This window comes from Crinia signifera, chromosome 4, assembly GCF_055691185.1.
Source record: "Crinia signifera chromosome 4, ASM5569118v1, whole genome shotgun sequence".
In the NCBI taxonomy this organism is placed as follows: domain Eukaryota; kingdom Metazoa; phylum Chordata; class Amphibia; order Anura; family Myobatrachidae; genus Crinia; species Crinia signifera.
The window spans coordinates 290,462,757-290,474,878 of record NC_139220.1 but is presented as its reverse complement, the minus strand read 5'-3'; the positions used below and the strand labels follow the sequence as shown (position 1 = coordinate 290,474,878).

At 47.1% G+C, this 12,122-nt stretch overlaps 1 protein-coding gene across 1 annotated transcript; it reads left to right on the top strand.

The window, feature by feature from the left end:
• The first annotated feature begins 6,539 nt into the window (after positions 1 to 6,539).
• On the top strand, positions 6,540 to 11,897 carry LOC146073173 (uncharacterized). The gene is made up of 6 exons (XM_083180357.1): positions 6,540 to 6,838; positions 6,900 to 6,918; positions 8,083 to 8,427; positions 9,436 to 9,687; positions 10,101 to 10,316; positions 11,493 to 11,897. The coding sequence occupies exons 1-6, from the start codon at positions 6,540 to 6,542 to the stop codon at positions 11,895 to 11,897; spliced, it is 1,536 nt and encodes a 511-aa protein (XP_083036483.1).
• Positions 11,898 to 12,122: the final 225 nt, after the last annotated feature.

Genomic DNA, 12,122 nt, shown 5'->3' with positions numbered 1-12,122 from the left:
GCTTCTTCTCTCCTCGCAGCCCTGGAGATAATGAAGGTGAGCTGCGGGACACACGGTGCAGAGCAGTTAGCCTGTTGAAACCATTTAAGCTGATGTGCGAGGTCATGTACACACAGCTGGCTAACACAGGCAGCTTGCATTCCAAGGTAGCCTCTATAAACTCTAGTTTCTATTCCGAGATCAGTATACCTACTAGCACAGTCGATAGCCGAGGACAGCGGGTGCCACATCCACTAAATTGTCTCAAAGAAACCCAAGGAGTTCATCACTCCACTCTGTTTATGCTAGTTATACAGTACGTGTCAGTAAATGGCTATATTCACAAGGTTGTGTTTCTTTCAGACTGCTATGAAACACACCTCCAGCGAAATAGCTTTAGTTTACATTCAGCCAGAGCTCAAATCAGTTCAAAAAAGACTAACGGGTGCAAAAAAACAGTCAAGGGCCAATACTAGGAGTCGGTTGGAAGTGGTTGTTATGCTATTGTAGCACACCACAATGACAGGACCACGGGGCCAGCCTTATAGTATACACTGTAATACTGCTCTTGTTAGTTTAGTTTTTGTCTTGGGCTACTTGGCATAGTAGTCCGGTTTGCATTGCAATCCCTGTCCGCACTCATCTCCGCATTAAGAATTGCGCTAGAATTGCTTTGGGGACTCCTGCCAGGAAACACCGTGGGAATCTAGGCCTAACTTAGTTGTGTGGATTACCTGTACTCTATTTGCGCAGATACTTATTTGCAGTTTCTTATATAAAGCCTTCTGGAGATATGGCCTCCAGAACTGAACACAGTACTCTACATGAGGTCGTACCAATGACCTATACAGTGGGATTATTACTTCTTTCTTTCTACCGCTGGTACCTCTCCCTATGCAACCAAGCATCTGACTTGCCTTCTTCATTGCTTTGTTACATTGCCTACCTGCCTTTAAGTCCCCTGAAATAGTGACACCTAGACCCCTCTCTTCCTCAGTAGTTTCCATTATAGTGCCATTTATACTATATTTAATCTTTGGATTTTTGAGACCCAAGTGCATGATTTTGCATTTTTTTATTTGACATTAAACTATAGTTGCCATGCTCTTGACCTGGGGTAGCCAACCCTAGTCCTCGAGAGCTACCAACAGTGCATGTTTTGCAGGTCTCCTCACAGAATCACAAGTGAGCTAATTAGCTCCATCTGTGTATCTTTTAAAATGTGTCAGTGATTAATGAGTGCAGCTGTGCAGCAGCTAGGTTGTCTGGAAAATGTGCACTGTTGGTAGCTCTCGAGGTCTAGGGTTGGCTACCACTGCTCTTGACCATTCCTCTAATCTGCCTAGATCACCAATCATTTGTTTTACCCTTCCTGGTGTGTCTACCCCGTTGCATACCTTTGTGTCATCTGCAAAAAGGCACATTTTACCCTCAATTCCATGTGCAATATCACCAATACAGATAATAAAAAAGCACTGGTCCATGTACAGATCCCTGGGGTACCCCACTTGTAACCTTTCCCTCCTTTGACTGTACTCCTTTTACTACAACTCTCTGTTTTCTGTCCTAAAAGCATGCTCTTATCCATTCAACTATCTTGAAATCCAATCCCAAGCTTTCAAGGTTATTTAACAGTCTGCGATGTGGGACAGTGTCAAAAGCCTTACTAAAGCCTAGATAACCTACATCTACAGCCCCACCTTGATCTATTACTTTAGTCACCCAGTCAAAGAAGTCAATAAGATGTGTTGGACATGATCTTCCCCCAGTAAACCCATGCTGTTTCGGATCCTGTAAATTGCTGCTTTTGAGATATTCTACAACTCTTTATTTTAAGAGTGCTTCCATAAATTTCACTACTACTGATGTAAGGCTCACTGGTCGATGGTTGCTTACCTCTTCCTTTCTTCCACTTTTGTGCAGTGGGACTACATTCGCTGTTTTCCTGTGCTCTGGGATTACTCCAGTAGCTAGTGACTGGTTGATTAATTCTGTTATTGGTTTTACCAGCTCCACTTTAAGCTCTTTTAGTATCCTTGGATGTATCCCATCTGGCCCCATTGATTTATCCACTTTCAGTTTTGACAGTTCTCTGGGGACTTACATTGTCCCTCTCAAGAAGACATCCACTCTATGGGGTAGGGAGGCCAATCCCGGGATCGGCGGGATCCCGGGATTTTGGCCTAAAAAAGGCGGGATTTAAATCCCGGGATTGAGCCTTCCAATCCCGGGAATGCGGGATTAGTGCCCGATAGCCACACTGCTGTCTGCCGGTATTTTACTGATAGGAACAGTGTGCTGTAGCGGCATCATGGCGGTGGCCGGGCTGCGCAGCGTGACCCCTGACATCACGTCACGCTGCACAGCCCGGCTGCTGTCATACCGCTATAGCACACTGTTCTGTACTAGGTTGCCTGGCCACACACCTGCCCGCTGAGCAGCTCATCCTCCCTGGCCGCCCGCTGTGCAGCTCGTCCTACCTGGCCGTCCGCTGTGCAGCTCGTCCTACCTGGCCGTCCGCTGTGCAGCTCGTCCTCCCTGGCTGCCCGCTGTGCAGCTCATCCTCCCTGGCCGCCCACTGTGCAGCTCGTCCTACCTGGCCGCCCGCTGTGCAGCTCGTCCTACCTGGCCGCCCGCTGTGCAGCTCGTCCTTCCTGGCCACCCGCTTGCTGGAGATGTTCCTGCTACTGCCTGTCACCACCTCCATGTAAGTGACAGTGCAGTGCAGGCAGGGAGATAGTGGTTTGGGATTATTCTGCCTTTAATTGATTTACGGTGTGGGCAGTTTGGGGGGGATGGGGACAGCTGTGTTTTTTTTTGTATCAGGGAGGCCAATCCCGGGATCCCGGGAATCCTGGGATTGAGCATTTTTCAATCCCGAATCCCGGGATTGAAAAAATGCCCCGGGATTGGCATCCCTACTATGGGGGGAGATTTACTAAGAATACGATATATCATATTCGTATTCTTAATACGAATGAATATGAATGCATACGGCTTTTTCAGCCGTATGCAAATTCCTGTTCCGGAAGGTAATATACAAAGCAGTCAGATACGACTGCTTTGTAAACCTCCGATGGCGTATTCATTTGTATTAGCGGCCATATATATGGCCGCTAATACGAATTCATATGGCCATTCTGCACGGATCAGGCAGATCCGTGCAGGCTGTGCTGTGTAAAAAAAAAAAGTCCAAGCATGCGGAGAATTAAAGGGCACGCTGGCCCTTGTAGTTCAACGGTATTAAAAATAGTCAAATAAACACACACTGACAAACACAAGAAAAATAAAACTTTATTTCATCCAAAGCCCACACATACTGATACTTACCTATCTTGAGCCCGTAAGGTAGGTCCCTGGGTCCGGTGTCCTGGGGGTCCGGTGTCCTGGGGTGCTGGTCTGGTGTCCTGGGGTTCTGGTCCGGGGGTCCGGTGTCCGACGCAATCCATAGGGGAACCAGAGGAAGTAAACTTACAACTGTCCGGCGAAGATCACGTCCTCTTCAATTCCTGCAGTAGCCTGCCTAAAATCTAACATCTTTGTTTTTGTGTGTGATGAGTCGGTTTCTGTCTTTATTTTGATCCATACTGCTTGATAGTCACTGTATTATTTATTTATTTACAGTTTCTTATATAGCGCAGCAGATTCCGTTGCGCTTTACAATAGTAGACAGTGATAAAACAAATTGGGTAACAACAGACAGACTTGGAGGTAGGAGAGCCCTGCTGCAAGTTTACAATCTATAGGAATATAGGAGGGAAAGAGGCACCAGTAATAGCATAGCAGTCCCACCAAGTTACAAGTCCAGAAGGGAAGAAAATAATACATAAGTGCCTCAGAGGGTTATGCGTGTAGAACTTAAATATGATAGGCTTGCCTGAAGAGGTGAGTTTTCCGGGAACACTTGAAAGTTTGGAGGCTAGCGGAGTTCTTATTGTGCATGGAAGGGCATTCCATAGGATAGGAGCAGCCTGATGAAAGTCCTGTAATAGTGAATGGGAGCTAGTGTTCCGTGCAGAAGAGAGACGCAGATCTTGTGCAAAGCGGAGTATAACTGTATCCTAGGTTTTCACCCACATTTACATCAGATATTCTGTCACCAGAACTTAGACATAGAATTTGATAGCAGGTGAGACATTCTTGGACCTTCTTCATTTTTTCCATACTTACAGTATTCTCAAAACTAATTCTTATTTTATTGTAATTATTATTATTATTATTATAATTTGGTCTATTCCAGGCATGATTAAACTGTATTATCATCTGCCACAATTCATGGGAGGCTATTCAACTTGTCAGCTACTTTTTTTTTGCTGAAACAACTTTTCCTCAAATTTGCCTCTTAATCCATTTCCTTACAGTTTCCTGTCATGTCCTAGGACTAAGAATGTTTCCGTCATTTACCTTGACTGTTTGATTTGCCCCTTTTTTTGTGTGCCGTGTCTAAGGTATTACCTTCTGGAGACATGGGCAACGGATCTTAACATGGCACTCTGTACGGCTCTGTATCAATGACCTTTACTGTGGTAGATACAGTACATTAAAAAGAGAATCCCATTGGATCCTTCCTTTTCCATCTCAGAAGTTCCCATCATAGTGTCGTAAAATAAAAAATAAAAAATTAGAATATGGACACCTTCATTGGAGATACTCCATAGGGCTGGAGAGACAGAAGGGTGATGGGAGAAATGTAAGGAGCAGCCAAAACAGAAGGAGAAGGGTAGCGTCATGTAGGCCTCTAACATTAGGCAGCTGCTTAGGGGCAGGATCGGGAGCGGGCATCATCGAGTCTGCCCACCACAAAATCAGGGAATCAGACAAGACATTAAACAGACGTGGAAGACGGAAAAGGACTGGTTGGGAAAAGGGAAGCGACGCAGGGCTTTAGAACCAGAAGGGAATTGGCTAAGGTTAGGGAGAAATCACAAGGCTGGAGAGACAGAAGAAACAGCCAGGTATGAGGAAAGGAGTGGGTGGCAGAGGAAGAAAGAGGGGGTTGGGGGGGGGGGGGGGGGGGGGTAGGGGCTGGAGAGACAGAAGGAGTGCTGGCAGAAGCTGGCTGACAATGGATGAATGGATGGCTGGGGAGACAGAAGGCGCTGATTGTATATTCTCCCTGTACTTGCGTGGGTTTCCTCCGGGTACTCCGGGTTTGTTCCAAAAATATACTGGTAGGCTAATTGGCTCCAAACAAAATTAACCCTAGAGTGTCTGTCTGTGTGTGTGCATATGTGTGGTAGGGGATATAGATTATAAGCTCCACTGGGGCAGGGACTGGTGTGAATGTTCAAATATTCTCTGTAAAGCGATGCGGAATCTGTGTGAGCTATATAAGAAACTGTAAATTAATTCATTACAATCACTTATTTATTTTAGTCCATTCTCGTCCTCAAATTGTCTGTTAAGGTCCTAATTTATGTTTGTGTATTTGTAATAAACAATAAAGACGGATGATCGGTCTCCGGTCGTTGCTGATGATGATCATTAAGTTCTTACCACTCTTCTCCCAATTCACTAACATGGGGATTCTATTGAAGATGGGTTGTTGACCGTAGCACGATAACAGATACAATCTGATTGGTGGTTGCCATTGGCAACAACCCATCTTCAGTGGAACTCCCATCTCAGTAAATGTAGCCCAACGTCACTCACATTGTCATTTGAGGGTTATGCCGTGTGTTCGGGTATTGTGGTGCCGTTTATTGTCCCCAGCTTCTGTTCTTTAGTGTTTTATTAATGGTTTAATAGTTTCAAATGAGAGGATTTTATTAGCTCCTGAAATCATCCCGGAGAGATCGTGCGTTCATTGAAGAACTAAGGTTACACAGAGAGGAGGACCACTTGTTGCATTTCCCTCTTTGGTTCAGATTTGTTGTATCAAAAAGACTCCTCTACCGCACTGTATGTATACAAATGAGGAAAGAACAAACAATGTTGCAAAATCTTATAACAGTGTATGGAATGTCTGTGACTGAGAACGGGAGCTCGATACAAGAAGGTCTCGTTTCTGCTGCTCATAAATCTGCTTGTGTGGATTGTTAACACTTTTACAGCTTTATTCTACTGAGACTCACATTGGTAATGCTGGAATAATCGTTTGTTGAAAATCATGCGACCTTTCCCATCGTGTGCAGCCGCCTCCTGCTGCTGAGGAAGCAGGTCCTGTTCCCAACAGCTTCCCTACGTGTGATAATACCTCCAGTACGACTCGAGTTGTCACTCTCACAGACCCAATGTCATATAGTTACCATCTGATAGGCACACACGCATCATTAGACACGTTTACGCTTGCTATGCAATCAGTGCACGCACAGTATAGAGGATGAGTCCTTGTGTAGAATATTTGCAGCAGGTGGAGTCGTCGGCCTGAAAGCGCTCTATTGTCCCTATTGTAGCGGTTTCACAATGAGCAAGTTGTGAGGCTGGACTCCTCCCTCAAAAACCAAAGGTCTTCGTCCAGGTCCGCCCTAAGATTATAAAAAGAAGACTGCACCGCAGTAACGTACGTCGTCATACAAAAGGTTTCCAGTTTCACTTAGAGCGGAGGAGACGAAGCTAGAATGTCCGGCAGAGGCAAAGGTGGTAAGGGGCTCGGGAAAGGAGGCGCCAAGCGCCACAGGAAGGTGCTGAGAGATAACATCCAGGGCATCACCAAGCCTGCCATCCGCCGCCTTGCCCGACGAGGAGGCGTGAAGCGCATCTCCGGACTCATCTACGAGGAGACCCGCGGGGTGCTGAAGGTCTTCCTGGAGAACGTGATCAGGGACGCCGTCACCTACACCGAGCACGCCAAGAGGAAGACCGTGACCGCTATGGACGTGGTCTATGCTCTGAAACGCCAGGGGCGCACTCTCTATGGGTTCGGGGGCTAAACGCTGAGGCGCCTCTGATCCTCTCACCCACATAAAGGTCCTTTTCAGGGCCACCCACCTATTCCTCGTGAGAGCTATATAACATTGAGCTAGCATTACTGCCGCTCGTGGCGGTCCCCTGACTATACGTCGGCGGAAGTAAACGAAGATGAACTTACAAAGAAGTATCATTTCTTTAGGTTACATGTTGCATGCATGTAATTTGTAACAACTCGCACAGGCTGAGAAGATTGTTCTAAATCTGTAACAATGATACGTGCTGCAGCCTAGACTGTAATCCTTTGTTTCTGAGATGCCTCCAAAATATGGTGGACAAGAACTTGTCTTAATCTAATGAATACAAGTTATTATTTTAACAAAATAGACTGCAAGAGACAAATTCTTAAAAATGAACCGGGCTTTCATACAGTTCCGTCTTTGAAGACGCTGAAACCTCGGTGTCCTGGCAGTTGATCTACACTACTTTGTGAAAGTCAATAAAAGAATTAAAAAAAAGACCCATCACATCACATGGCCTCAGGACTGAGATGAACATGTTCATTCGCATTTGGCCCCAGGGACGTAGATTTGACACTGTGCTCTCCATGATTATAACGTACTGCATGATCATTATGACACTACAATACTAAAGACCCGATCAAAGTGAAAAAAAAAAAAAAATACATGATATAACTATAGATTGAGTCCCGTTGGACTCTATAAGAGCGCTCTATAAAGAACATTATTATTATTATTATTATAAGGTTCTGCGGCGCCTGTCATTCTAAATTATACATATCTACAGTATCTTTAATAGCTGCAGACTTGGAAGTTAAAAATACAATGGTAAACGTGATGTAACTATATGAATAGGAGATGTAGGAGCAGAAACATATAAACACCGTATCCCGGATCCTTTTAAATTCTTAACGTGCAGAATGTAAAGCAACGTATATGAAGTGGATGGATGACTACAGTAGCTGTCACAAATCCCAGCTAACACTGGTAAACATGATGCATTTATGCTAATGTGCTTGAATTCTATACACCGGCTTCGTATGCCGATTATTTTATCCCAGGATCTGAAACAATCGGCCATGGCTAGAAAAGGCGGGGTTTTTTTGAATGCTTCAAACGGTTGTATTAAACCAATCGATAGAGGAGGCATGCCCACACTGTCCAATCAGCGTGCAACACTGTGTATAAATAGAATAGCAAGGGGGCGACGTTTCTAATACAGTCGGTACTGTAGCTGCACGCATTTTCTTTTGTGATCATGGCCAGGACCAAGCAGACAGCGCGTAAATCCACCGGCGGGAAAGCTCCCCGCAAGCAGTTGGCCACTAAAGCCGCCAGGAAAAGCGCCCCAGCTACCGGCGGCGTGAAAAAGCCTCACCGCTACCGACCAGGGACCGTCGCCCTCCGCGAGATCCGCCGCTACCAGAAATCCACCGAGCTGCTGATCCGCAAGCTGCCCTTCCAGCGCCTGGTGCGTGAGATTGCCCAGGACTTTAAGACCGACCTGCGCTTCCAGAGCTCTGCCGTCATGGCCCTGCAAGAGGCCAGCGAGGCTTACCTGGTGGGGCTCTTCGAGGACACCAACCTGTGCGCTATCCACGCCAAGAGGGTGACCATCATGCCCAAAGACATCCAGCTGGCCCGCAGGATCCGAGGGGAGAGGGCATAGAGATATTCGGCACTCCTATACACGCAACACCACAAAGGCTCTTTTCAGAGCCACCAAATCTTTCTGAACGAGCTGAAGCGTAAAGCACATTGGTGTTTGAGTGGAATGATGTCAATTCCTTTAACGGGGGGACAGACACCCGGGCTCCAAATTGGTACCCACAGCGCATATTCCGCTCCTACCTGGCTTTCACCCTGCTTCTGAACCACCTCCATATGCTTTGCGCAGGGGGACTACTCCTAGTCTTCGCTACGAAAGGTTAGACTAGTAGATCACACGTGTGTAAGAGGTGCATTTCGAGAAGTTTAAAATGGCATTTTCTAGGGAAGTAAAAGCACGTGCGGCTTCCCGGTCCTCCTCACCAGGCACGAAATGTTACTATACGGGCTGAAGCATAAGCTACAAATAAGTGATTTTTGCTTCCTGGAACCTTGTTCTTAACGCCTCGGTTCCTTCCTTTGTTCCCCGCTCCTGCCAGTATGAAGGGCAGATCTCATCTGATTGTGATAGGCAGATGCACAAGCTCCGTCGATGCAGGGAACGGTCAATCACTACCGGCCTTCACCATAAACATGATTAGAGAAGGGACGAGGTTTCCTTACATGGATCAAGCTCTCCTGCCCTTCGACTGTTTCCAGAGCTAGCCTCTCCTGTCCCAACAGATTCATGGGGCAGGTTAGCCGGGGCATTTACACCCTCCCTTCCTCCCTCCCGTACAAAGGTCCCGGGTACCACTTCAACCTTTCCCGCTAAATCGGGCTAAGGACTGACATTTAGCCAGTTTATAGAGATGAATCAGCACTTCACAGTCGGGGTGGGTGGCTCTGAAAAGAGCCTTTGGGTCAATAACGGGTAAAACATCTGACGGTCACATCACTTGCTCTTGGCTGGCTTGTGGCTCTCGGTCTTCTTGGGCAGCAACACGGCCTGGATATTGGGCAGTACACCTCCCTGGGCGATGGTCACTCCACCCAGCAACTTGTTGAGCTCTTCGTCGTTGCGCACAGCCAGCTGCAGGTGGCGGGGGATGATGCGGGTCTTCTTGTTGTCGCGGGCAGCGTTACCGGCGAGCTCCAGAATCTCAGCCGTCAGATATTCCAGCACCGCGGCCAGATAGACGGGAGCACCGGCTCCCACACGCTCCGCATAATTTCCCTTTCTCAGCAGACGGTGAACGCGACCAACCGGGAACTGTAGACCGGCACGAGATGAGCGAGTCTTGGCCTTTGCCCGGGTCTTGCCGCCTTGTTTGCCTCTTCCTGACATGCTTAAATGTTCAATGGGCGCGTTTCTTCAAATTCGAAACTGTACTGCGTGCAGACAATGCGCTCTCGATATCGCCCTCCTCTTAAATATACACTCAGGAGGGTCCAGTTCTTGCTGTGTGATTGGTCTGTGCAGGAACCTGATCTGCATTGGTTACTGTGTAACTGGACCAATCTGCAAATGGCGGGCGGGGTTTCGCCGACATCACTCGTAGCCAATAGTGTTACCAGCAGCGAGGACGCCTCGTTTGCATAAGCTGCCTATAAATAGAGCCGATCTGGAGCGGCACAGGACAGATTTTTTCTGCAACGACTCAGAAACGATTATCTGACAATATGCCTGATCCAGCCAAGTCTGCGCCGGCTCCCAAGAAAGGCTCTAAGAAAGCCGTGACCAAAACCCAGAAGAAAGATGGGAAGAAGCGTAGGAAGACCAGGAAGGAGAGTTATGCCATTTACGTGTACAAGGTGTTGAAGCAGGTGCACCCTGATACCGGCATCTCCTCCAAGGCTATGGGCATCATGAACTCCTTCGTTAATGATATCTTTGAGCGCATTGCTGGGGAAGCTTCCCGCCTGGCTCACTACAACAAGCGCTCCACCATCACCTCCAGGGAGATCCAGACCGCCGTACGCCTGCTGCTGCCTGGAGAGCTGGCCAAGCACGCCGTGTCCGAGGGCACCAAGGCCGTCACCAAGTACACCAGCGCCAAGTAATCTCCCCTTCTTCTCCCTCCCCACACCAGCACAAAGGCTCTTTTCAGAGCCACCCACCTCCTCTCTAATCGAGCTGTAACTATGATGGTTTTTGCTGTGTCCATGCTCCGACCGATATAACTGACTTGTGACGTACCCTCTAGCTATTGTTAACCCTACTGGGTCACACAAAAAAGTGCCTTTATCTCTACCACTTGCAAAGCTGCATTCTGTATTTCTCTTTCTAGGGGATCTGAATCCAGTTTCAAATGTAGGACCGGTTCATTACGTTGCAGATGTCACTGGCTGCTTAAATACACAAAAGATACATGCGACCCATAGGGTGGCCAATGTACACCGTTGGCAATGGATCGCTGTCTTTTTTTCTGAATGAAGTGTGCAGTACGTCAACGTAGCTCAGTACCCAGTTACTTCTATGACCTCCGGTTCCGTTTCGATGCATTTAATTAAGGGTGAACACGTAATTCCTGCTCAGGCACACTTGGTTCCTACTGTAACACGCACACACTTGATTGAAAGGCGATTACAGTTCAGAGCGCCGCAAAGCTGAAATACGCACCGAGTCCGGGAGCCAGGGAAACGTTACAGTAATGGCTTTAATTTCCCGCCGATATCTGAGCGACTCTCATTGTGTGGGTCCATTGTCATTACCAATTCCCCCACTTTCAAATTAAAAATATACAATGTATCTATATCTATTCCACGTATAATAAAATGAAGGGAAAAAAATAAAATAAAACTAACAACGTTGGGTCATTACGTTTCATCAACACAAATATTCACCACAACGTAGTTGAATGATTTAGTTCTCTTATCAAGCTGATTTTTTACACTGGGTATTAACCAAGAAAAAAAAAAGAAAACAATACCAAGAGAGCAGTTACTATAAATCGAAACATAAAACAATATCTTCTTGTAGCGAACAAAAGGAAAACAATCCAAGGGTTGTGCTTATGAACGAATGGCAAGGCGAGCCATGACTCCGCCTTTAAGTCCAAGTCACCCATCAGGTCCGCTTTCCACTTTATAAAAGCCGCTGACAGGAAAGCTTACTCATTCTTACTGATCGTCACAGATTTTTTGAGAATGTCTGGAAGAGGTAAAGGTGGAAAGGGGCTCGGCAAAGGAGGCGCTAAGCGCCACAGGAAGGTTCTCCGTGACAACATCCAGGGCATCACCAAGCCTGCAATCCGTCGTCTAGCTAGACGAGGGGGTGTTAAGCGTATCTCGGGACTCATCTACGAGGAGACTCGCGGTGTGCTGAAGGTGTTCCTGGAGAATGTGATTCGTGATGCCGTCACCTACACCGAGCACGCCAAGAGGAAGACTGTGACCGCTATGGACGTGGTCTATGCTCTGAAGCGCCAGGGCCGCACTCTCTATGGGTTCGGGGGTTAAATTCTCAGGTGCCTCTCATGCGGTCACCCACACACGCACAAAGGCCCTTTTCAGGGCCACCCATCTTTTCTACGAGAGCGCTGTTACATCCTCCATGTTTAATGTGGCTATTTACCGGGTCCTAATATGAATTCATCACCTAGCAGTGAGGTGGGTGGCGGGTGCAGTGGTTCCTTTTTGGTGTCGGTGATCGTGTAATTAGGTAATCCGCAATATATAGAAAAA